Source organism: Diadema setosum, chromosome 15 (assembly GCF_964275005.1).
Source record: "Diadema setosum chromosome 15, eeDiaSeto1, whole genome shotgun sequence".
NCBI classification, from domain to species: domain Eukaryota; kingdom Metazoa; phylum Echinodermata; class Echinoidea; order Diadematoida; family Diadematidae; genus Diadema; species Diadema setosum.
Window position 1 is genome coordinate 7,369,770 of NC_092699.1, and position 27,173 is coordinate 7,396,942.

The 27,173-nt window shown below is 38.1% G+C and overlaps 1 protein-coding gene across 1 annotated transcript in view; it reads left to right on the forward strand.

Annotated features, from left to right (window-relative positions):
- The first annotated feature begins 10,462 nt into the window (after window positions 1–10,462).
- LOC140239210 (uncharacterized) overlaps window positions 10,463–27,173 on the forward strand; it is a 40,046-nt gene continuing 23,335 nt past the window's right edge. Inside the window, exons 1-3 of the mRNA XM_072319092.1 lie at window positions 10,463–10,502; window positions 17,896–17,986; window positions 20,095–20,185. Of these exons, the coding sequence (XP_072175193.1) occupies window positions 10,463–10,502; window positions 17,896–17,986; window positions 20,095–20,185 (222 nt within the window). The remainder of the gene's footprint in view (window positions 10,503–17,895; window positions 17,987–20,094; window positions 20,186–27,173) is intronic.

Here is a 27,173-nt window from a genome sequence, read left to right on the forward strand (position 1 = left end):
GGACATTGGACATTGTTTCTCCTTTAATACAAGAAATAACCGGTATTTAAAAATTGTAATATGATGTTATTGATAGGAAAGTAGGATTTCTAAAACATTCAATCAGTATTATGTTACGTTGTAACTTGTATGTGTGTTGGCGCAGATCTTGCCTACTTTTCATGGGCAAAGACAGCGCTAATACATTCACAACACAAAGCAGTTGTCAGCATATGATAAAGAGTTTGTCTACGAAAACGGGCAGGGCAGCTGCACACAGAGTTTGTCCACGGAAAATAAGACTTAAAAGGTAATTCTTTTTTTCCCATTCTCCCTGTTAGAATATCATTTTCAGGTGTGTGCTTAGACTCGAGCTCAAACCACGCTCACTTGCTAAGATGAACCTCATTTGATTAATACACTTGCGTTGTTGTTCTTCACTCAACTGAACGAACCACCCTTAATACCACAAGTTATGAAGCCTTTTAATGTTTTTATTTTTCTTATTCCTTCATCTGTATGTGAAATAGTATGATGGTAGAGAGTTGAGTAATGAATTTAAACACAAACTATAAATAATATAAACGTGTTTAATTGATTTATCGTCTGTTGGGAGTGGGTGGGGCGTTGGGTTGTCTTGAACACTATGAGTTTTATGACAGCTTAGCGCCCTTGTCGTTCTCAACGGGCGATATTAAAGGGTCATTGTTTTACTCATTTGTGATCTATATAGTATTTACTTATGCAGGAATAATGTACATTCTTTATGATTTACAGTCTGTAACTTCCCTTTGGATTGAAAAACACATGCCTTAATGTCTGTGTTATATTGGGTCAATTGTTTATAATGCCAGTCTGAAATTTCTTCTTGGATTGTATCACCCATGACCGCGTTTAACTGTACACAAAGCTGTTTATATACGCTACTATAGTGACACCAAAGTGTAATTCACAGGTGATGACTGTAAATGTCATACATACCAGTGCATTTCTTTAACTCAGTATGAAATTTACAGACGCTCATGGTAAATTGGACATTGTCTGTCCTTATCCCTAGAGGCAAGCGGGAGTCAAAATGTCGTAACATGACGTTTTATAACAGGATAGTAGGATGATTTAAAACATACGTGTTTATACGGTGTACACAGAGCTGCATATTATGGTACTTGTGACACCTAGGTGTAATGCATAGGTAATGTTTGTGTTCTATTGTTTCATTAATGCAGTCCGAAGCGTGGCGCCTCCCTGTCACGTGGTTGTTTGTTGGCGCCTTTATTGAGGTACTGCTTGGCGGTCTCCTGCCTCATCGGCGGGGCGTGGCAGAGGGCGCCATGCTGGTGGTTACTGACCTACGTTTCCCTATACAATTAACTCACTTTTTCTCATTCCTTCATCTGCGCGTTTATACTGTGTACACAAAGCTGAATATGCTATATTTGCGACACCCAAGTGTAATACACAGGTGATGATTGCGTTCTATTGTTTCATTGTATATTGCAGTCCGAAGCATGGCGCCTCCCCGTCACGTGGTTGTTTGTTGGCGCCTTCATTGAGGTACTGCTTGGCGATCCCTTGCCTCATCGGCGGGGCGTGGCAGGGGGCGCCATTCTGGTGGTTATTGACCGTTCGCGCTGTGACCATACGATGGCGGGCATTCACCCATTCGCATTTAACCAATGTTGTATCTATGTCATCCCATGTACATAAATTTGTGAATGTTAATCATTCAATTCAAGATGTCTGCATCTGGTATAGGAGAGGTGTTTTATTTTTTTTCCTTTTTTTTCTATCACTCTCTGAAAATGGTTAATGTAATACTCATTTATGTCAAGGGACATTTTACCTAGTTTATTTTTTTTCTTTTTCCTTCTGTAACCTGATTTCTTAACTGGTGTATTCTAATTCCTATTATATAGTAGAGCAAGGCTGAAGACGCTCTTAGATAATTGTTAATACGTTATTCTGTAATATATGTGGTACCTCGTGTATGGGATTAATGTTACATTGACTCTGTTTCCAACTAAGATGTAGCATTTTCTTTCTTTTTAGTCTCGTACATCACAGACATTCAAGATGTCAAAATCCCCTGTGCTGCACTCGACAGGTGCCCTCGTGGATACAAGCAATGGCAATTACGCTCACCCTGTACTACACAATCCAATAGACACTGCATTCAATTCAATTACTGATGATGATTTTTCCGATACGGTAGGACCTTCTTTGGCAGAAAGAGAAGTAGATATTGATCAAAATAATATGTTTTTCGATAATTGTGTTTCAGATAGTTTTAATACATCGTCGAAAGAATTTCATTATGACTTTGATATAGAAAACCAATTGCAAAGCCCATCTTCGGAATATCTTACTCTCAACCAGTTTAATAATGTTGTCAAGGAATATGATGACACCACTTTTTCACTCATACATTTTAATATTAGGAGTATTAATAAACATTTTGAAGAACTGAGGTTACTTTTAGATGATCCCATCAGGAAAAAAATTTCGATAATAGGTTTAACCGAAACCTGGCTTTCCAATGATTTAAGTCTTCCTTTCGCCCTCGACGGATATGATTTTGTAGTTAATAACAGGCAAATTAGGGCGGGTGGGGGCGTTGCTTTATATGTTTCACAAAAGTATGATTATATAGTTCGTGATGAGCTCAACTGTATGACTGAAGTTATTGAATCTCTTTTTATTGAAATTACAGTCCCTGGCAGTAGAAATATAATCATAGGTGTAATGTATAGACCACCCAGTGCGAATATGAAATCATTTTTGGAATATTTTGCGAATTTAATGAAGGATCCAGTTTTTATTCATAAAAAATGTTTCATAATGGGAGATTTTAATATAGATTTATTGAAACAAAATACAATCTCACAAGATTTTATGGAAATATTTCTATCTGCTTCTTTCTTACCTTTGATATCTAAGCCCACGCGTATAGTTAATGAATCCGCCTCCCTTATTGATAATATTTTTTCTAATATTCTGCCTTCTCCTGATTCTCTTATATTACTTTCAGATATTACAGATCACTTTCCCATTTTGACTAGTTTCTTTTTAAATGATATTATTGATAATAAATCTAGTTCTTTATCTAGACGAAGAATTACACATGAAAACGTAGCCAGTCTGGGTGCTAGTTTAGATAGGACAGACTGGTCGTCTATTTTTGACTCAAATGATGTGAATTTGTCATTTGAATATTTTATGCATATTTTTACTCAACTCTTGGACATTCATATTCCAAAACGAAGAGAAAAGTCATCCAACTATAAAAAGGTACCCAGGTTACCTTGGATTTCTAAGTCACTTTTGCGTTCAATAAATAGAAAGAACAATTTATATTATAAATTTAAAATGAAACCTACTGAGCAATCAAAACTGAAATATACTAGTTATAAAAATACTTTGACGAAAATTATACGTATTGAAAAGAAAAAATATTATACTAAGCAGTTACAATTTTATAAGCATGATATGCAAAATACATGGAAAGTTTTAAAGCAAGTAATGAATATATCAAATAACAAGTCGAATATTACCAAAATTAGATCTGATGATAAGATTCATGAAGATCCTCATTATATATGTAATATTCTAAATAATCATTTTTCTTCCATTGGGGAAAATCTTGCAAGCAAAATTCCATCTTCAAATAAACATTTTTCTGAATTTTTAGGTCCACCAAATTTAAACTCAATGTTTTTTAGCCCAACATATAGTCAGGAGATAATCAATATTGTTTCTGATTTTCGTTCCAAAAAAAGTGCTGGACACGATGACATCAGTAATTTTCTGCTGAAGGGAGTAATATCTTCAATTGCGGATCCTTTATCTCATATATTCAATTTATCTCTTTTTTATGGTATTGTTCCTGAAAGTATGAAAATAGCAAAAGTTATTCCTTTGTTTAAAAAAGGTGACAAATTAGATGTTAATAATTATAGACCAATTTCTTTGTTATGTACACTGTCCAAAATTCTTGAAAAAATTGTTTACAAAAGAACTCTTACTTTTTTGAAATTCAATAATATACTCTCAAATACTCAGTTTGGTTTTAGAGAAAAACATAGCACCTCACATGCATTATTGAGTTTTGTAGAAAAAGTAGCACATGCTATGGACAAATCCTCACATCTCATAGGTTTGTTCCTGGACTTCTCCAAGGCCTTCGACACCATTAATCATGATATTTTACTTAATAAATTGCAACATTACGGAGTCCGTGGGAAGGCCTTGGAGTGGTTCAGGAGCTACCTCTTGAACAGGAAGCAATATGTCTCTTTAAATGGTTGCAATTCACAAATGTTAAATGTTAAATGTGGGGTCCCACAGGGAAGTTTATTAGGTCCGCTTCTGTTTCTTATTTATATAAATGATTTCTGTAAATCATCAGATATTCTTTCTTTCATTCTCTTTGCGGATGATTCAAATTTGTTTTTTTCGCATAATAATCCTTTTACCCTAGTAAAGACATTAAATTTTGAATTAGAAAAAGTTGCTCAATGGATAAAAGCTAATAAATTATCTCTCAATCTTCAAAAAACAAAATATATGCTTTTCAGCAACTCCATTGAGGCACTACCTGCTGATATTATTTTTGACGGCACACCGCTGGAAAATGTTTCTTATATCAAATTTCTGGGAATAACAGTTGATAATAAGCTTTCATGGAAATTTCATATTGATAGTATATGTAAGATTATTTCTCGAAACATCGGTATAATCAACAAGATTAAATTTTGTCTTCCTTTGTCGTCCCTGCTTACATTATATTCATCCCTCATATTGCCTTATTTAAATTACGGTATTCTTGTATGGGGAAATACATATCAAACTCTTTTGGATAAATTACTTCTGCTACAAAAGAAGTCACTGCGCATTTTATGTCACACTGCATATTTGTCTCATACTGATCCGTTATTTTTTGAAAATAAAATATTTAAAATTAAAGATTTGTATTTGTTTAATTTAGGACAATTTATGTATAATTACAATAAAAATAATCTTCCATATATATTTGAATCAATGTTTTCAAAAAATCAATCTGTTCATAATTATCCTACAAGGCAATCGAACGAATTTCATTTACCATTTTTTAGGACCTTGCTGGCTCAGCAAACCTTCATCTACGAGGGACCTAAGTATTGGAACTCACTTCCCAACGACATAATAACAGCACAAACTTTGAATTCTTTTAAAAACAAATTAAAATTTTTTCTGTTGAAATCTTATGATATACAACCAAATTAGGTTCGGTTTCATTCTCTCAATCAAGTCGTTTGTTTGTTTGTTTGTTTGTTTTTACAAGTATTAAGTTATCACACAGAAATCATCTTTTAAGGAAAACAATCTGTCTAACATAAGTTTACCTCAGATATTTCTTTTAGTGTACCAGTAACAGTGAGTCTATTCTCTTTCTCTTTTTTTATATCCGTTCCTATGCATTCATACCGGCATATGCACCCAATCAATCGCAATTTCAAACCAGGGAGCGTTGTATTGTTTTGTTATTGCATTTTCATAATGTAGTACAGTATGCTTGTGTCCACGATGGCGCGTGTTGTACCATAGTCTCATTTCCCCCTTTTTTTTTGTTCTTTTTTTTCTTCTTCTTTTTTTTTCCCCTTCCCAAGTTAATTTCATGTCAGTTGACATTGGTTTCTTTGACTTTGTGTACGTATTTTTAGAGGGTCCCATACCCTACAAGCTTTGCTTTTTAAGTGGGACCCTCCATTTCCATTCTAATCTTTGTATTAGGTATATACCTTAGAAACGAAATTCTGTTGTTACTCGTGACCACTTGTACGTTTTCTTTGAAATTGTTATAAATTTGTTCTGTAAATGTATTGTATATATTTTTTCTGTTTATTCAATGGAAATGGAAATAAACTGAATTGAAATCATATTTTTCTTCTACTTGATCTTATATCTTCATCAGCGGTGTACGTCGAACATGACCAATGTATATTAAATTCGGAAGACTGCCCTTACACAAGTCAAGCCTAAGCCTATGTCTTAGTTACCATGATATGATGACGATTTAACCCACAATGCATGCAGCGACATAGTTTGTAGTCTTCCATTATTTATGCCAGACTGGGATCGTCTGTAAAGTGGAGAGCGACCGGAAATATGTCCTACGCCAGGCACTGTTCCAAAATTCTATTTTGCAAATTTACCTTATGTACGGCACAGTTCTATAAATTCAGATTATGTAAATCATTGCCAAAAGACGACCTAACACATGCGAATTAAACGCTCACTATACCTGCACACTCTTTGGATGTTAACGTCGGCAATCTGATGAGCTATGCGCGCGCTGCTATTAGCATTTTACTCCATTTTCGATCATGATCTCTGAAAAAAAAGTAGGAAAGCAAACAGCGACTAAATCATTTATAGCCCCGGGGGAACTCTGGCGGAGTTTGCTCTGGTCCTCACCAAGCCTTAGAATGGCTCTTGATGGATATTGGATCTTGTCCGCCGTTAAAGTTAAAGGGATGATTATAGTTTTGGTTGAGATGAGAATTCATATTTTTACCTTTTTGCGAGATAATTAGAAACCTCTTATGAAACATGAAAGAGCATACAATTCAGAGGCGGATCCAGGAATTCCGTAAAGAGGGGGCGTGTTTACAAAATTAAAGGGGGGGGGGGCGCACACACCCCTCCCCCATTTTTTTCTTTTTATTTCATTTGTTTCAACAAAAAATAAAGGGGGGGGGGGTGTGCGCCGGTTGCGGTCCTCCCTGGATCCGCCCCTGCAATTCTTACAGGAATTCAAAGCTTATTTCATGACAATCGGTTTTTAAAATGGCCGAGATATTCAAATACAAAGAGGTCCTAATAAAAGGTGGGATCCACCTTTTTATTAGGACCACTTTGTTTTGCTTTGCTTTTTTTAAAATATCTCAACCATTTCAAAACCGATTTTCATCAAAATAAACTTTGAATTCCTCTTAGAATAGTGTGTTCTTTCATATTCCACAATAAGTTTCTCAATGTCTTAAGAAAATGGAAACTTGAAGCCCCATCTCAACCAAAACTATATCGTCCCTTTAAAGTTAACTTCCTATTTTGAGCGTACGTCGTCAAACCTGTGAATCTGAAACTGAAGAGTACGGCTAAGACTTTTGACCTGTGATTTGCAGCGCTTTCATCGCAATTCATTTTTCTTTCTCTGGAGCATAGTAGGCCTAATAGGCCTACACAGTTTGCATGTTATTATGACGCAACCCGCAAAGCCATTCCTAGTCCCTAACAACAAACTAAAAGAAGAAACGTGCAGACAAGGAACATCGTTATGATGCCGCCTGTCCTTTTTGATATCTTTATACTGTCAACAGATTCAGTGGTGATTATAAGAGTTTCTATCTAAGAAGAACACTAAGTTTGTCAAGGAATTCTTGCTCAGCTCACCGGAAAGAGGTTGGCTGGGGAAGTTGGGAAGTTATAATCACATAAAGTTCCCCGTTTAAGAAGATAGAGTGCATTTCTACATATTACGACATAGGAATGAGGCATGGGACGAAGTCAACATATTGCTTCTATATCAGTTTAGAAATTATTATTATTATTATTTTTTTTTTGGTGAATAGCTGAAGTGATAGAGTTAGATACAATTTTATGGTCCTTTTTCATCTTCCTAACACCGACGTGGTACAAAAGGTTCCGTTGTTAGGGGAATTACCACCTCATTTGTGTGTGTGTGTGTGTGTGTGTGTGTGTGTGTGTGTGTGCGTGTGTGTGTGTGTTTGTCTGTGAGTGTTTGTGTCTACAGGAATATTTGCTTGTATTGTCAATCACATGAACGTGATAACTGCGTCATGTAAATCGTCTCGCACAGTAACATTTCGTCTGGATGGCACAGCGGCATCTTTGCTAAGGAAACAAAAAACATCAACAACTCTTACCGGGACTTGCAGGGAAATAGGACATTGAGTCGACTCGACAAGAACCATTACAGACGATGTGTATTGACCGTCGCATCAACGAGTGTATGAGTCATCACCGGGGCCATTATAACAAAATGTTACCAACGTACACACAGACAATCGTCTGCGCTTAAATGTGTTTATTGAGGAGGGCATTATAATGTGCGCGCGTGCACTGCGTTCTAATAAGTGTATATAATAATATGTGTACATTACGTGGGCATTCGTGCGCACTGAAGGTGATTACGGCAAGTCCGCCTAAATAGCTGAAAAAACGTTTTAGCCTTTTAGCTTTTAGGCAAATGTCACACCGTCGTTACCGGCATTAAACCTACTAAACTAGGGTAATGGATAATGAAAGGGAGGGATCAATACAGACGAGATGGGCTTTAGAACGGGACTATCGCTTTGGCTTGTATAGATTTCACTTCTTACTTTGGAAATTGTTTTACTTCTGCTTGTTTTCGATGTTAAACCAGACTTCCAATCACGTCAAATCGTCCTACACGTGAGCTTGGTATCATTATGTTATAGTGTATAGTAATACACTTTTTTTTTTTGGAGGGGGAGGGGGATTCTTCATTATTTTTCCCAGAAGCGACGAGCAAAAAGGCAAAAAGGCAAAAAAAATAAAATAAAAATAAACTAAGAAATGGGAACAAACCCAAAAGTGATACATACACTTGGAATGAACTAATGCATCTAACGATTTAAGCATAGTGAATAGGCCCTAATATTGAGAAGAATAATAATCAGAATATTAATAATAAGAAGAAGAATAGGAACAATCTTCTTTGTATGGTTGTTACACACTTTACACTGGCCGTAGTTAAGCTTAGCAAATGTTCATCTGTACAGCAAGTTATTGTAATCAAGTTTTCATGTGCACACCTTTGACAAATATGCATTAAAAAATATAGTTGGCATTCAATTCGATTCAATTCAATTCAGTTCAATTCAATGTAATTCAGTTCAATTCAATCCAATTCAATTCAATTCAATTCAATTCAATTCAATTCAATTCAATTCAATTCAGTTCAATTCAATTCAATTCAATAATTTGTGTTTATTTCCATCATCAAAAAGCAAAAAGAAAACATGATTCAAAGCGGTACAAGTTGTCGATTTGTCTTTCATTCATCTGATAAGGGCATTTTTTTTCGAATGAAGTATATGCAGGAATGATGTCATTAAAAAAAGATACAATGTAAACTTTGTCATGGTAAAAAAAAAAGAAGTAAGTAATCATAACGACGGAAAACAGTGTTCCACTAAAAAGCCTAGGTCATGTAGCCAGAGATCTACCTTGTATTGTCCGATTACGTCATTTGTTTTTATTTCTATTATGTATTTATGTATCAACGTTCTTTCGTCCATCGCCCGTGTCCTCAGAGGAGTTTGAGTTCTCTCCAACAGTTTACTTCCCGTGACAATCTTCGGTGACAAAATTTCTTCACTTTCGCAAGTGTCTCGTATGGCATAGATCTCAAATCATCTCAGTGAATTCAATTCAATTCAATTCAGTTCAGAATATGTTCACACTTCCTTATTTCTCAAAGGATTTACAGTTGCCATATCATTGGTACGCCAAATAGGAATCCAAATGTATCAACTTTTTTTTTTTTGGGGGGGGGATTGCACAGTACAAAGTAAAGTATGCGCTGAACACAAATGCTAATGGTCATATCGAAGAAGAAATGTTGGTTTATGTGAAGTTTCCATTGATCACTTCAGTGGAAACCCAGCAAAGATGGAGTTCTTTGCTTGGCAATAATTGTAGAGGCTAAATATTGATGCAATATCTGTAATCGTGTCTTTCATTGACCACCACTTATTCATTTCTGTATATAGCACTCTCCATTCAGCATTCAAGTAAATCAGGCTGCTATAAAAAAAAAAGAAACAAAACTGCCCTTTAAAGTTGCCCGGCACTCATTCATTTAATTCCTCCCTTAAAATAGTCTTCCGTATCGTTCACTTTCATTGAATCAAATGGTGGCTGAATGGATGATGGTAGTAAGTGGGACAATGATGAATAAAAATTGACCCCATTAGCAACCATCCGCAGAGCAAATTAATAAATGATTCATATTCGTTGGCTGCTATAACCACATCTGAATCCATGCATCCGCCTACCCACTTTACCACGAACGAGGCTAATATGATGGTTGACCCGTGTAGGTGATTAACGCCGCAGAAAATGAAACTTTCTCATGGTACGAAATGGACTTAATGAATAGGTTGGTATACCCTATACTGAGAGCAGCAAAACCTATATGGTTGAGGAGTAGGAAGACAGGGAGATAAAGGAGGGAGATGATGATGAGGAGGAGGAGGAGAAGGAGGAAGAAGAGGAGGAGAGAAGAGAAGGTTATGGAATGAAATAGAATAACAGAGATCGAGAGAATTGGGAAGTGAGAATGAGAGATTGTAAGGATCATGAAGAGATAGGGACATTGATGCTAAGATTTAAGAGTTGGGAAGAAGAAAAAAGAACAAAGAAGCAAACAGAATATGAAGAAAGTAATAAAGAGAGAATGAAGGAGAGGAAGGAGGATGGGGGATTGGACAGGGAGCGTGAGAGAAAATGAAATCGAGACGCGTGGATAATTGTGCTTTTATCCCATTATTATTTTGTTTAACAGGCTGTCACTCTTCTCAAAATAACCTACGTCTTGGAAATGATCGCCTCGGATCAAATGCTTGACAGTCTGATACGTACTAACGGACTTAGATCAGCAGATCATGATTACAGTTTTTTTTTTCTCGTGATTTTTTGATTTAATGACAACGCTATAACCATCTATATATAACGATATATTTCTGTTTTACAGTGTTTCTATTGTGTTCTTGGTATGTCTTATTTTCAAGAGTAAGGTTGACATAATGACTGTAAAATAAAACTACGGTAAATAGATGTATAGCAGGGCTGCATACTAGTAATATACTCTAAGTATTCGGAATGTACCATAATTTACAAGTTCTTAGTATGCAGTTCAAAAACCCAAGAAGTCAGTGGATAATATAGTTCATCGAACTCGTGGGTTTTTGTTTAATAGAATCGACCTGGTCACGGTTCTGCCAACAAAATTGGGTAAAGTACGAAGTGACCCCTCCTTTACGAAGGAAGGCAAGCTGTGAGGATTTGGGTGATGGAGCGTGTGTGTGTGTGTGGGGGGGGGGGTACAGATTCCCTTCCTGGGTATCATTGACGCCATGAATGTTTGAAACCTGACCTATGATCCATGACTGTTCAATGAAATCGATACCGTCCTGATTTCAGTAGTGTCGCACTTGGCAGGAGTCACTTATGAAACAAGAAATGTAAAGAAAAGTAAACCTAGAAGAAAGTGAGGGATATAGAAATCTAGGTGGGTGTGAGAATTCGAGAGAGAAGGGGGGGGGGGGAGGCATTTGAATCTTGTTGAATCCTGTTGGATAGAAAGATGACTTGAACGTCGAGACCAATAATTATTTTTTTGCCCTTCGATAAGTTCTTGGATCTCCATGATAATTTACAGTAAGTTATAGCAAATGATTTCTACTTACAGTAAATGCTGTTCTACTATTAGGGGTGGGGAGGGATGGCGATGCTATTGCACAGCTTTGAATTAAAAAAAAAAGAAATATAATGTAAATATATCGATATGCTCTTGAAACAAAGGGGGGGGGGAATATAAGAGAATAAAAAAAAGTACGGACAGAATATCTTCATAATGTCAAGAGACCAGGCTTATATAGTCGATCGCATTTCCATGACGGTGATTTCCTTATACGGCTATCACACTTACGTACATTAAACAGTGTTAGAGGGCATGGAGGATAACCAATCGTCATAAGACATGTTTATTAAACTGAATGATGAATGCATGTCCGTCATTAAAGAAACGACAATAACTACACCACTTACTTCGTGGACGTTTTTAATAACAAACCGGAAAGGCGAAGAATTAGCGATTACAAGGGCGGGTGCGTTTCATTTATTAAATGGGTCGGTAAAATGCTTTCATCTGTTGAGAGAGGGAATATGTCCATACCTTCTTGTTTTTACACTTTATTGCCAGACAAAGTTAAAAAAATTACATCTTTTTTTCATTTTTTTTTTGCGGAAAGTGTAGATCTCACTTAAACTCTTGTTCGATTTGTTTCTTCCCTTTGTTAAGTATTAAATTTTACCCAATTTTCACATTACACGTGTGCCACGCAGGTTTATTCGGATTCACAACCATCTAAACCGTGTCGGGACCAAAAAATAATAACATGAATACAAATAAACGAACACACACACACACACATAAAAAAAATAACAACATCAATGTGAAGTCAGACCGAACAGAGTAATGCTATCCGGTTGAATGCCTGGTACGTTCATCTCATTAATGAAATGAAATGAAATGAAATCATGATCTCTCTGAAAAGACTACTGAAAGTTCCGCATGAATCCAGCAGAAATTACGCTCGATAACTCGTAAAATGGTGCCGTATAATGGAGAGGGGAATATTAAATCCATTGTATTACGGCTGGATAGGGCCAATCAGTGAACTAAATTGTCCGCCTCTAATAAGTGGACGGTCTCAGAATGAAGTCGATCGGATGGTGGTTGTATATGACTATATGTTTGCGTTTGTGTGTTACGAATATGCGCGTATTGTACGACCATGCGATTGTGCAAATGCTTGTGTATACATTTATTATCGGTTGAGTGTCTCATCTTTTCCCTGATGTTTCATTATAACATGTAGAAGTACATTTTCTTTGTTGCAGTGTGGTACATTTTAGTATCCAAAAAGGCTTGATAGTCTCATTAATCATATCATGCTTACTTAATTAATCACATTTATGCATTACAAAATATACTTATGAGAAAATATATCAAATTATTTCCAACCCTGATTCCTAGATACAATCTATGCTTGCACCTGCTTCACCTGATTATATGCGAGCGGCTTTCAATCTTTGCCATTTTGGCGCGAAACACCGAATATGGCCTGTGGCAAACTCTCAGTTGCCATAGCAATACTTATTGATAGAAACATACATGAAATTTCAAGGTAAGGACAGGCTTATCTACGCTCGATTTTAAAGTAATATTAGCAAAGGTACAATCTTCCTCCTTGGAAAGCTGATTTTACTTTCTTTCCTTTCATTTTTTTATTATTTTTGCCTTTGTGTATCTCTTAAACTCGAGTGACTTTATCATGTGCGTAAAATTTGTCCATGATGATCCCTTTTACCATGCATTACAATTATAGGCTTAAGCTCCGTTAATTTGTGGTGCGCTTGGTAGAATATTTCGTGTGATTCTGAAAAAAAAAAAAAGAAAACGGACTAATTCAACATTACGCCGGGGGGGGGGGGGGGGGGTATTTCATCAAGCGTTTTGTAAGATTTTTTTTTTTTCTGATAAAATTTTTGAAGCTGCTGAAATCCTTGCAACTGATTGGCTGAAAGCAAATTTGTCAGAAAAAAAAATGTGACAAAACGTGCCATGAAATGATCCCCTGGTCTTCGTCACAACGTGGATATTCATGTCTGATAAGTGGAATCATTGGATAAAACATCAAAAATAGTTCATTGACTCTTGTTTGCAGTGTGCAATAAACTTGTGTATACGTTCATGCCAGTCATATTTTGAGATAGAATATTCTTGTTTGAATGAATGAATGAATGAATGAATGAATGAATGAATGAATGAATGAATGAATGAATTTATTATCCAATGCAATAACAATCATTGTACATGTTTATAGTCGTATCAGTTACATATAAAAGCGAGGATAATAGGAACCAGAAAATAGCATGAATGCTAGTCACGTCTGGCCTCTTACAGTTTATGCAGTTATAAAGTATAATTATTTCTTAGTTCATTACCGTTCAGTAATGTGTTACGATTACCAATTGAACGCAATGCTGTAATGCGGGGGGGGGGGGGTGATTCGTTAATCAAAAGAAAGATAAATCAGGTGGATTTCTGACAGCATACACGCCGTGTTGATAGTTATCTGATATAATTATGAAAATAGAATAATATTCGAGCGCGCGCGTGTGTGAATTCATTTTGTGTGTATGCTTAAAGGAAGTGTAATAAAATATACGAACCAGCAAAGTGTCATTAGAATAGCAAAGCTGAACTGAAATTTAGGTTAAAGGGGCCCTGAAATCCAAATGCACGTTGATTTGTGTTGATTTATGATACCCTCAACATCACTTTTGCGGTGAAACGAGTACTGAAATGTTTAACAAAAAGACATTGGAATGCACCTTCCCCTCGACTCAGCATATTAAACTTGCATGTTCCCTTGCTATGTCTTTTGTTAGTCACATTGATATGACAGAAACATGCAAGTTATGCTGAGTCGAGAGGAAGGTGCATTCCAATGTCTTTTGTTAAACATTCAGTACTTTAGCAATGATTAACAGATGATGTCATCTCAAGAATATTAATATTGATTGGTTGGGAATATTTTATTTTTTTTGTGGGCGTTCCCAAGTAATCTGAAAAAAAAATAGAAGAAAAAATCGTTAAAGATATATGGAATGTTTCTAGATATTTGTTTTACCGCAAAGGTGATGTTGAGGGTATCATAAATCAACACTAATCAACATGCATTTGGATTTCAGGGCTCCTTTAAAGCGCACATCTATATATATATATATATATATATATATATATATATATATATATTATTTATTTATTTATTTTATTATTATTATTAATATTATTTTTTTTTTTTTGGGGGGGGGGGGGCTATTCTGAGTTGAACTTTAAACAGAACTTTATAATGTGTGGTAACTTTCTTATTAGGATCCCTACATTTCTATTCTATGTCTAATTCTCATTTGGCCTGCATGTTCATTCATACGTCTTGTCCTACTGGGCAACGTACTGATGTAACGATTTTCATTATTATTGTGTTGTTTCGTCTTTCAAAATTTTTCCTTTGTTGTGTTTGATTAATCATGAAGTGGTGGTGATGATGTTCGAATTATCTTCCGAGGTTCGAGGTCTGAGGAGGTAGGTTACCCTATAGAGACTGCATCACTATTCTCTGATCTTAGAATGTGTCAAACACCTCTTGAAGCGCTTTATGCATAATCATGAGCGTGCGCGCACGCCAGGTGGTGTGGTGTGATGAACAATAACTTTGGCAAATCTAACTCTTCTACCCGAACAGACCTGTACTCGGTGAGAGGGGGGGGGGGGAGGCAATCGGGGTAGCACCCCCGGGCAAATGGGCTGGTCCCGTATCCCTGACGCTGTGATCGTGCACATGCGGTGTGGTATTTCCAACGTACCATACTTTGCGGCGCCAACTCTGAATGTCAAATTACCTACTTGTTTGGAAAAAAAAAAAGTACCATAGAAGCAGAAACAGGTACGGCAGGAGGCAAAACGAAGTGTCCCTGTCTTGGAAAGCTACTCTGGCGATGCAGAAGAAAATGGAATTAGATTACATGCCTTCAATCTCAGGTCACATGTTAAGGTATAAAAAAGACAAACATATCAATGTATCATTGACCTAACTTAATAAATGGTAACACCATACCATACCAGTTGAACGCTTTGTCTCAAAAATATCTCAATGAAGAGATAAAAGACGAACAACGTTGTAATCATATTAACCTGAAAACACAATTCAGTCGAAGAGGTTTGGTTGCTGTATAAGAGGCTACTTTTGATAATAAAAGACGTCTCTTTTAATGAAAAATGCCTGTCACATTTGTATTGTGTGTGTGTGTGTTTGTTTGTTTGTTTGTGTGTATTTGCGTGCTGACGAGAGAGTATCCATTTCGACCCGATCTTCAAAGATACATTCTCTGTCTTCCCAATTTGACACAAAAAGAAGTGAAAAAAAAAAAAGGAATGGTGAAACGACGAACAGTTTTTCAATTAACGCATGGTTTGGCTTCAAAACATTTATGACCATACAGTCAAACTTGCCTTGGAATAGCGACTACCTGTCTATAATGGTCACCTGCCGTATACGGACATTGAAATAAAAATCCCTCGAAATGAAAAGATATATTGAACAGCAGTCACCTGTCAATCGCGGCCACCTTTTTTGTCTCCCTTGGGTGGACGCTCTTGACAGGTTTGACTACATATGTATCTATATATATTATATATATTTACACATAATGAATATATAGGGCCTTATATTATCTCTATGTTCATGCTGATGTATACACATTTCATGTACGTATTTACAGGGTTGTGTGTGTAATTATTTCTTTGTGCACCTAATTATGTAACATACAGTTCTATTATTCAGGCGTAACTTTATTCTTGTATAACCTTCTTTTTGCTGTTTGTTCTCTGCGCAAAATAAATAAGAGTATCTGATCAAAACTTGACGTACAACCTAAAACAGAATATGACCATGTCCACGATATCATTTTTGTCATACCAAAAAGAAAAAAAAAACCCTAGAGAAATGGCTAAAAATGGAAAAGTCACAAAAAAAGGCGATAACAACTTGTCAAATATTGAGGATTCGCATATCGCCACCACATTTAAGCACGTGTATACAGTTAAATCGAGGGGTTTGAAGTATTTCAATCTTGTCTATGACACCACACTGTAAATTCTGAATTCAGCACTTTCGGAAGATGTGTGTCGACATTGTTTTATGGGGTATTTAAATTAAGAATAAGTAAATATTTATACGTGCAAAGTTAATGAAGAATATTACGACAGAGCAGCTACTACTAGTGTTACAAAAAACATTTCTCACTTTTGATCCTTAATAGTTCGAAAACTGTACATCAGATAACACTGTCATTGATATGAGTAATACCTAAATAGTGTGCAATTTAGTTGGAGGTGATTTAAATATGAGAGCATGAATCAGTTTCGTTAAATCCATGATTGATTTAAAAGTTCCAGATTTCGGTCCAATTTGAACCCTCTGTACAAAATTGATCTTTACACAAGAACCTATGATGTGTATGTGAGTGTGTGCTTACAATGACGCTGAACAAAAGACATGAATACCACGAATACCACGTTTAAACCATGGACAAAAACCATGGAGCGCCAAGTGTCGCATGGAATATTTCGTTACGAAATCAGTCATTTCGTCGATGAAATGATTATTTTGTAACGAAATGACAACATTTTGTAACTAAATGAACATTTCGTCCACGAAATGATAATTTCGTTAACGAAACGGTCATTTTGTCGACGAAATGACCACTTTCGTAACGAAACATTTCGTGCGACACTTGGCGCTCCACGGTTTCTGTCCATGGTTTAAACCGTGGTTTCATTTGTACCACCTTCGTGAATTCGGGCATTTGTGCGCCACGTTTATTTCCTGCCCATTGCTTTGTGTGTGAAATTTGTGCACATTTAATTCATTGGCACAGAAATGGTTAATAATTCATTATGAATTATCGTGGGCGCTGCTAGTCTGAATTCATGGTAAAGGGTAAAATGCATGCACACATGAAAAAAATAAGCACATGCTTTCATGTGCTTGCATACACTACATTTCAGGATGAATAAAGACTATAGCTGTGATAATGGAATTTCTCATGAATATGTAATAGAGCATTCAAACCCTGGCCATTGTTACAGGACCATTGTCTGGGTGTTAACCACACACTCCCATACACACCAAATGACCCAATGTTCAAAATCTGAAGCCCAACTTAAAAATTTTAATAAATCTTGAATTCAATAAAACTGGCTTATGCTTTCATTTTTAAATTACCTCCAACAAAATTGGACACTAAATTCAGCTATTGCTCATATCAATGTCAGTGCTATCTGATATATACTTTTTGAACTATTAAGGATCAAAAGTGGGAAATGCTTTTGTAGCACCTAGTATAGAAGACGATCACATGGCACTGACATCTCTTTCGAAGCGCCAAAAGAATTTTCGGTTTGGTTTGTTTTATGCTGTCTGACCGGCACTGGAAGGACTCTATTACAAACTTCTATTTCTCTGATTTCACTCACAGCTTCGGTGATCCACAGGTTTTGGGTTCGGCCAAAGCACACGGAATGTACGTATCTCCCGAGGGTGCACTCACCATTAAGCAGAGAACTGAGGTAAGCTATATCCTCGACCTTTCCCAACTTCAGCGGTGCATGTAAACAATGCACTGTTGAATATTACTTCATGCTTTGGTTTCTGGGGCGCGTCGCGATATGAATATTCCTCGTTATTATTCGTCATAATGGCATGGGGCGGTTCGGTTTTTTTGTTTTGTTTGAGGTATAACCAAAATCTTTGCCTTGAGTGCTGGCCCAGGAGAAGCCCGACAGACCTTGATCAGTGCCAAGTTTCCATTAAGTAGCGAAACTAATCCACTCCTTTCTCACCACCCGACAAATGATTTACCCTTGAAGAAGCTTTCGTCGTGCTACGTGCAAACAACTCGCGACTAGGGTTACGATGTGTAGCTAACTGTGTATGGTGACAGCAAATATACGCCCCGACTCTTCCGAAACTGACTTTAAGCCGAAACTGACTTTAAGCCGCTCGCTCCCGCAGTAACATTTCCCCTGTAGTGACTTAAAGGCGGTAGAATGATTCATAGGAGCGTAAGGCTTGCAAGAGGACATCACTCCCCCCCTCTCCTTTCCTTTTTCACGTGTGACGTGTGCGTGCGTATGTACGTGGTCATGAGTAAAGAAGAGGGAAAAAAGAGGAGAAAGCGGATGAGGAGGAGAAGATGTGGAAGAGAAAAAAAAAGCGGAGAGAGAAGACGTGATCAGATGAGATGCAGAGATAAGCCGCAACCGCATCGCTCGAGGGGGGATTTTAAGAGATAGGGTATCGGGGGAAAACAAGGACGGTTAGGTAGCTGGAGATGTATCTCTAAATGTTGCCGAGGTATCTTCATAACCAGGGCTCCCAAGTCTACCTTGCTGCCTCCCAGGGGTGCCATCATGTTTGGGTGATGATATCTCCTGCGAGAGGTCACTTCGCATGCTCCGGAGGTTAAAGGAGAACAAGCTTCGAACATTCACGCAGCAACAAGACGATCCGTCGTGTCCGGAGAAAGCGAGTCCGTACCTTACACACCCCGGAAGAAAAAGAAGAAGAAAAAAGAAAAATAAAGTGTCTTCAATGAATCCTATGAGATCCACGACCCCTTCTAAGGTTTACAGGATTTGACGGGAGCTGGGTATTAGATTATATGTTCCTTGGACGGTTCAAACGAACATTGGCGAAGGCCGCTCTCGATGATCCCTCTCAAAAGGGAGGAAGCGTACGAGGCGTGAAGTATCGCATGATTTCCTTCGTTACAAAATCAGTCATTTCGTCGACGAAATGACCATTTTTTAAACGAAATGTTCATTTTGTTAACGAAATGTTACGAAATGACATCATTTCCTTCTGAAATGACAACAAAATGATATTTCGTCGACGTTTACGAAATGTTGTCAATTAGTTATAAAATGATCATTTCGTCCACGAAATGACAATTTCGTCGACGAAGCGACTGATTTCGTAACGAAAGGGACCATGCGACACCTGGCGCTCCATGATATCCACACTGACATGGATTCCATCCAATCCAAGTTTTCAATCCAACGATCTTTCGTAACAACTACAAACACACAATCTTCGTGCATCTTTGCCGCCGGCTTTATCTCGAAAGTTTCTCCCACTGTACTTGCTATAATACGGTCTTGAAGTTAAGCACATGCTTTCATGTGCTTGCATACACTACATTTCAGGATGAATAAAGACTATAGCTGTGATAATGGAATTTCTCATGAATATGTAATAGAGCATTCAAACCCTGGCCATTGTTACAGGACCATTGTCTGGGTGTTAACCACACACTCCCATACACACCAAATGACCCAATGTTCAAAATCTGAAGCCCAACTTAAAAATTTTAATAAATCTTGAATTCAATAAAACTGGCTTATGCTTTCATTTTTAAATTACCTCCAACAAAATTGGACACTAAATTCAGCTATTGCTCATATCAATGTCAGTGCTATCTGATATATACTTTTTGAACTATTAAGGATCAAAAGTGGGAAATGCTTTTGTAGCACCTAGTATAGAAGACGATCACATGGCACTGACATCTCTTTCGAAGCGCCAAAAGAATTTTCGGTTTGGTTTGTTTTATGCTGTCTGACCGGCACTGGAAGGACTCTATTACAAACTTCTATTTCTCTGATTTCACTCACAGCTTCGGTGATCCACAGGTTTTGGGTTCGGCCAAAGCACACGGAATGTACGTATCTCCCGAGGGTGCACTCACCATTAAGCAGAGAACTGAGGTAAGCTATATCCTCGACCTTTCCCAACTTCAGCGGTGCATGTAAACAATGCACTGTTGAATATTACTTCATGCTTTGGTTTCTGGGGCGCGTCGCGATATGAATATTCCTCGTTATTATTCGTCATAATGGCATGGGGCGGTTCGGTTTTTTTGTTTTGTTTGAGGTATAACCAAAATCTTTGCCTTGAGTGCTGGCCCAGGAGAAGCCCGACAGACCTTGATCAGTGCCAAGTTTCCATTAAGTAGCGAAACTAATCCACTCCTTTCTCACCACCCGACAAATGATTTACCCTTGAAGAAGCTTTCGTCGTGCTACGTGCAAACAACTCGCGACTAGGGTTACGATGTGTAGCTAACTGTGTATGGTGACAGCAAATATACGCCCCGACTCTTCCGAAACTGACTTTAAGCCGAAACTGACTTTAAGCCGCTCGCTCCCGCAGTAACATTTCCCCTGTAGTGACTTAAAGGCGGTAGAATGATTCATAGGAGCGTAAGGCTTGCAAGAGGACATCACTCCCCCCCCTCTCCTTTCCTTTTTCACGTGTGACGTGTGCGTGCGTATGTACGTGGTCATGAGTAAAGAAGAGGGAAAAAAGAGGAGAAAGCGGATGAGGAGGAGAAGATGTGGAAGAGAAAAAAAAAGCGGAGAGAGAAGACGTGATCAGATGAGATGCAGAGATAAGCCGCAACCGCATCGCTCGAGGGGGGATTTTAAGAGATAGGGTATCGGGGGAAAACAAGGACGGTTAGGTAGCTGGAGATGTATCTCTAAATGTTGCCGAGGTATCTTCATAACCAGGGCTCCCAAGTCTACCTTGCTGCCTCCCAGGGGTGCCATCATGTTTGGGTGATGATATCTCCTGCGAGAGGTCACTTCGCATGCTCCGGAGGTTAAAGGAGAACAAGCTTCGAACATTCACGCAGCAACAAGACGATCCGTCGTGTCCGGAGAAAGCGAGTCCGTACCTTACACACCCCGGAAGAAAAAGAAGAAGAAAAAAGAAAAATAAAGTGTCTTCAATGAATCCTATGAGATCCACGACCCCTTCTAAGGTTTACAGGATTTGACGGGAGCTGGGTATTAGATTATATGTTCCTTGGACGGTTCAAACGAACATTGGCGAAGGCCGCTCTCGATGATCCCTCTCAAAAGGGAGGAAGCGTACGAGGCGTGAAGTATCGCATGATTTCCTTCGTTACAAAATCAGTCATTTCGTCGACGAAATGACCATTTTTTAAACGAAATGTTCATTTTGTTAACGAAATGTTACGAAATGACATCATTTCCTTCTGAAATGACAACAAAATGATATTTCGTCGACGTTTACGAAATGTTGTCAATTAGTTATAAAATGATCATTTCGTCCACGAAATGACAATTTCGTCGACGAAGCGACTGATTTCGTAACGAAAGGGACCATGCGACACCTGGCGCTCCATGATATCCACACTGACATGGATTCCATCCAATCCAAGTTTTCAATCCAACGATCTTTCGTAACAACTACAAACACACAATCTTCGTGCATCTTTGCCGCCGGCTTTATCTCGAAAGTTTCTCCCACTGTACTTGCTATAATACGGTCTTGAAGTTAAGCACATGCTTTCATGTGCTTGCATACACTACATTTCAGGATGAATAAAGACTATAGCTGTGATAATGGAATTTCTCATGAATATGTAATAGAGCATTCAAACCCTGGCCATTGTTACAGGACCATTGTCTGGGTGTTAACCACACACTCCCATACACACCAAATGACCCAATGTTCAAAATCTGAAGCCCAACTTAAAAATTTTAATAAATCTTGAATTCAATAAAACTGGCTTATGCTTTCATTTTTAAATTACCTCCAACAAAATTGGACACTAAATTCAGCTATTGCTCATATCAATGTCAGTGCTATCTGATATATACTTTTTGAACTATTAAGGATCAAAAGTGGGAAATGCTTTTGTAGCACCTAGTATAGAAGACGATCACATGGCACTGACATCTCTTTCGAAGCGCCAAAAGAATTTTCGGTTTGGTTTGTTTTATGCTGTCTGACCGGCACTGGAAGGACTCTATTACAAACTTCTATTTCTCTGATTTCACTCACAGCTTCGGTGATCCACAGGTTTTGGGTTCGGCCAAAGCACACGGAATGTACGTATCTCCCGAGGGTGCACTCACCATTAAGCAGAGAACTGAGGTAAGCTATATCCTCGACCTTTCCCAACTTCAGCGGTGCATGTAAACAATGCACTGTTGAATATTACTTCATGCTTTGGTTTCTGGGGCGCGTCGCGATATGAATATTCCTCGTTATTATTCGTCATAATGGCATGGGGCGGTTCGGTTTTTTTGTTTTGTTTGAGGTATAACCAAAATCTTTGCCTTGAGTGCTGGCCCAGGAGAAGCCCGACAGACCTTGATCAGTGCCAAGTTTCCATTAAGTAGCGAAACTAATCCACTCCTTTCTCACCACCCGACAAATGATTTACCCTTGAAGAAGCTTTCGTCGTGCTACGTGCAAACAACTCGCGACTAGGGTTACGATGTGTAGCTAACTGTGTATGGTGACAGCAAATATACGCCCCGACTCTTCCGAAACTGACTTTAAGCCGAAACTGACTTTAAGCCGCTCGCTCCCGCAGTAACATTTCCCCTGTAGTGACTTAAAGGCGGTAGAATGATTCATAGGAGCGTAAGGCTTGCAAGAGGACATCACTCCCCCCCCCTCTCCTTTCCTTTTTCACGTGTGACGTGTGCGTGCGTATGTACGTGGTCATGAGTAAAGAAGAGGGAAAAAAGAGGAGAAAGCGGATGAGGAGGAGAAGATGTGGAAGAGAAAAAAAAAGCGGAGAGAGAAGACGTGATCAGATGAGATGCAGAGATAAGCCGCAACCGCATCGCTCGAGGGGGGATTTTAAGAGATAGGGTATCGGGGGAAAACAAGGACGGTTAGGTAGCTGGAGATGTATCTCTAAATGTTGCCGAGGTATCTTCATAACCAGGGCTCCCAAGTCTACCTTGCTGCCTCCCAGGGGTGCCATCATGTTTGGGTGATGATATCTCCTGCGAGAGGTCACTTCGCATGCTCCGGAGGTTAAAGGAGAACAAGCTTCGAACATTCACGCAGCAACAAGACGATCCGTCGTGTCCGGAGAAAGCGAGTCCGTACCTTACACACCCCGGAAGAAAAAGAAGAAGAAAAAAGAAAAATAAAGTGTCTTCAATGAATCCTATGAGATCCACGACCCCTTCTAAGGTTTACAGGATTTGACGGGAGCTGGGTATTAGATTATATGTTCCTTGGACGGTTCAAACGAACATTGGCGAAGGCCGCTCTCGATGATCCCTCTCAAAAGGGAGGAAGCGTACGAGGCGTGAAGTATCGCATGATTTCCTTCGTTACAAAATCAGTCATTTCGTCGACGAAATGACCATTTTTTAAACGAAATGTTCATTTTGTTAACGAAATGTTACGAAATGACATCATTTCCTTCTGAAATGACAACAAAATGATATTTCGTCGACGTTTACGAAATGTTGTCAATTAGTTATAAAATGATCATTTCGTCCACGAAATGACAATTTCGTCGACGAAGCGACTGATTTCGTAACGAAAGGGACCATGCGACACCTGGCGCTCCATGATATCCACACTGACATGGATTCCATCCAATCCAAGTTTTCAATCCAACGATCTTTCGTAACAACTACAAACACACAATCTTCGTGCATCTTTGCCGCCGGCTTTATCTCGAAAGTTTCTCCCACTGTACTTGCTATAATACGGTCTTGAAGTTACAAAAGCAGAGGCGATATCTGAAGTAGGAAAAAAAATCAGAACGCATTCATAGTCAGAGTAACTAATAGAGTAATACATATTCGAATCTCAGGATTCATGACGTCTACCTAAAATCAGAGAAAAATTTACAAGAAATAAGCACTTTAACATGCAGAGAAGGACACGGTGTTCCGTTCATATCGATTTCATCCGAGAATCAGTTCGAAATTTAAACTAAAGAGCTTTAGAAGATTGTGGAAGTGAAGCTAACAACTATATGGACCGAAATGAAAGATACTTTCCTTTACCTCACAAAAATAATTTATAGTACGAATTGTATACGTTCTAGTGAAATGATGCACCACCGAACCATAGAAAATTAGGTGGCTCTGTAAATAGAGGAAAGCTTCTCGAAATAACAGGCAACGTGTGAATTGTAGGAATGCAGCAATATTAGTAGAACACATCTGCGAAAGTTTCAATAAAATCGGAGACACCGTTGAATATTCAGGAATTGTTGAACAGTTGAATGTTGTGAAATTTTGGTGCAGTCAACGCTGGATGAGAAGACTACTGCACTTTGTGACGTTATATATTTATGGACAACAGTATAAAGCAAACGTAAAGAAATTTTAACATAATTATTTTCATTTTTCTAGCATGATGAAAGACCGCCTGACTTCCGTCTTTCAAAAAGCATGGGGAATGATGTTACACGTAATATATTTATGTCATGCAGGAAAAAGTCGAGATAATGTGTACATTCCTTTAAAAGAAAATGAAACAGTTTTTAATTGTCTTTATGATTTTCTTCGATACACGCAATGAGGAAGTCAACAACTATTGTCTTCTTATCCAGCGATGGCTGCGCCGAAACTTTGAAATAATTATTCTTAACTTTTAAAAGGATCGTCTATTTTTCTCAAACTTTGCTGACGTGTCGTAGTATTCACTCAATCCACGACTCGTGTATATTGGGGTTTCATTCTCCTTAAACTACCAAGAATATTCCCCTCCGGCATGTCCGGAGGCGGGATGGTACGACACCGCAAGGAATGGGATTGCTGATGGGTCACATTCGTTTTCTACTCTGGTACAATCCAACCGAATTCAGTCTTACGTCAAAATCTTCTTAAAGTGCGTCGGCATCTGCGTGCATCATAAAAACGGAAACATAATAATCTGTGACGCGGCGATCCCTGTATTTTTCATAGTCACGACACCTGGTTACCATTCTTAGTTGTTCACACACGTACAGCAAAGTAAGATCCGTCCAACATCAGATGCATAAAGCAGGGATAAAGTGAGAACAATAAGAACGGAACAAAAAGAATAGAAGGAAAGAAGAGAAGAAAAAAAATAAGCAAGTTTAGAGTTTATTCTATGTGATATATATGCATATATATGGTTATATATGTATTTGTATATATATATATATATATATATATATATATATATATATATATATATATATATATATATTCTCTCTCTCCCTCTCTCTCTCCCTCAATCTACCTATCTATTTCTCTCTATCTTTCTCTCTTTCACTCTTTTTCTGGGAGTAAATCGGTCTTGATAGCAGGTGCAGCTGTGGAGATCAAACTCGCTGCTGGCAAAGCTTATCGGGATGTATACGGAAAGAAGAACGTCCCCGAAACATGTACCAGCAAATTCGCAGCACAAGATGGGATTCTGTTTTCATATGGTAATATATATGATGTATTTAGATAATTATATATATTGCAGGCAATCAAAATTTTATAAATGAATGCTTACTTCAGTTGTGTGTGTTGTGATAAAACTAATATTTCTGCTAAAAATTGTATGCAGAAAAGCTCGCCACTGATACCAACGATCATGTTTAATTGACCTAAGGTAGAATTTATATAATATGTTCTCTATATATGAAGAGTAGCTCTGGCATGAAACACTTTTCTCCTACAGAAATCTTAATCTCGTTTGTTTTCACGCAAGTCGACACGGTTGTATTCCTTTATTTTGACGACAGGCGGGACAGAGAAATCATATTCCTTATCAACCCCTTTAACTGAAAACGAGATCACCCTGTCGAAAATACAAATCGAATCCCAACACGAGCCGATTTTAAAGTCTGGTTAAAATTTGTGGACTGTTTTAGCCATGGGAAGGAGAACGAATATCCCTTCATATTCCCAGATTGCTTAATTCGTCTTTCAGTCGCGGTATAACCATCAAGTTGAAACATGGAAGGGCGCCACGCTATGACCGTCACAAATTGATCGCAAGGAAGGATCGAACTACCTCGTAAATCAGTCTTCTTCTTTTCTGCTCCATACTGCAAATGGTGTTTGCCCCCTGATCACTCACACACACACACACACACACACACACACACACACACACACGCACACACACAAACACACACACACACACATACACACACACACACACACACACGGGCGCAAAAAAAGAAACACACACACATGTTCATGCAACACAAAACAACCAGAAGTTCCCTCATATTGTATATCTGTTGCGACTAACTTGTTTGTAACATCCATTCTTTTGTTCGAACGTGATGACGTATGGGAGAAGACTCTGAGACGCAGAAATAAGGCATCTTAGTTTCAAATGTTGTCGCCGATTGCCTCCCATGATAAGATTTTTGCCCCCTATAATGACTCACCTGACCCAGATGTATAAACGGTTACCTAGCAAAGCTTGGAACGTAATAATGGAATCTATGCTGTCTGAGGAGCACCGCTCTTTAATACGCGAAAGAAATCAACTTCATAAATCACATTTTGAGTACGGTGATCGTGATAATAATGATAGCGATGTGAAGTATTATTACAGTTGTGACTGTTTTTGGTATTCTGACAATATCAACATCCTCATTTACCATTTTCCTCCAATCAATTAATGTAATTTATCATTTCTGACGAAGTCATGATTATCATTATTCGTATTATCATTACTATTATTATCAATAATGTTATCATCATCATTGTCATCATCTTTATTATTGTTGTTATTATCATCGTTCTCGTGATCTTCCTCGTCATCATCATCATCACTGCACTGCTTTCATTTTAAAAATGTTGAATTGGAGGTGTAGTGGTCGAGCGCATACCAGCGCACGTCTTTGAATCACATGAGCGTGGTCACTGGTGGTATGGGTCATGGGTTCGAGCCCATTCGAAGCCCGTCAAGTTTTCTCTTCAGGAA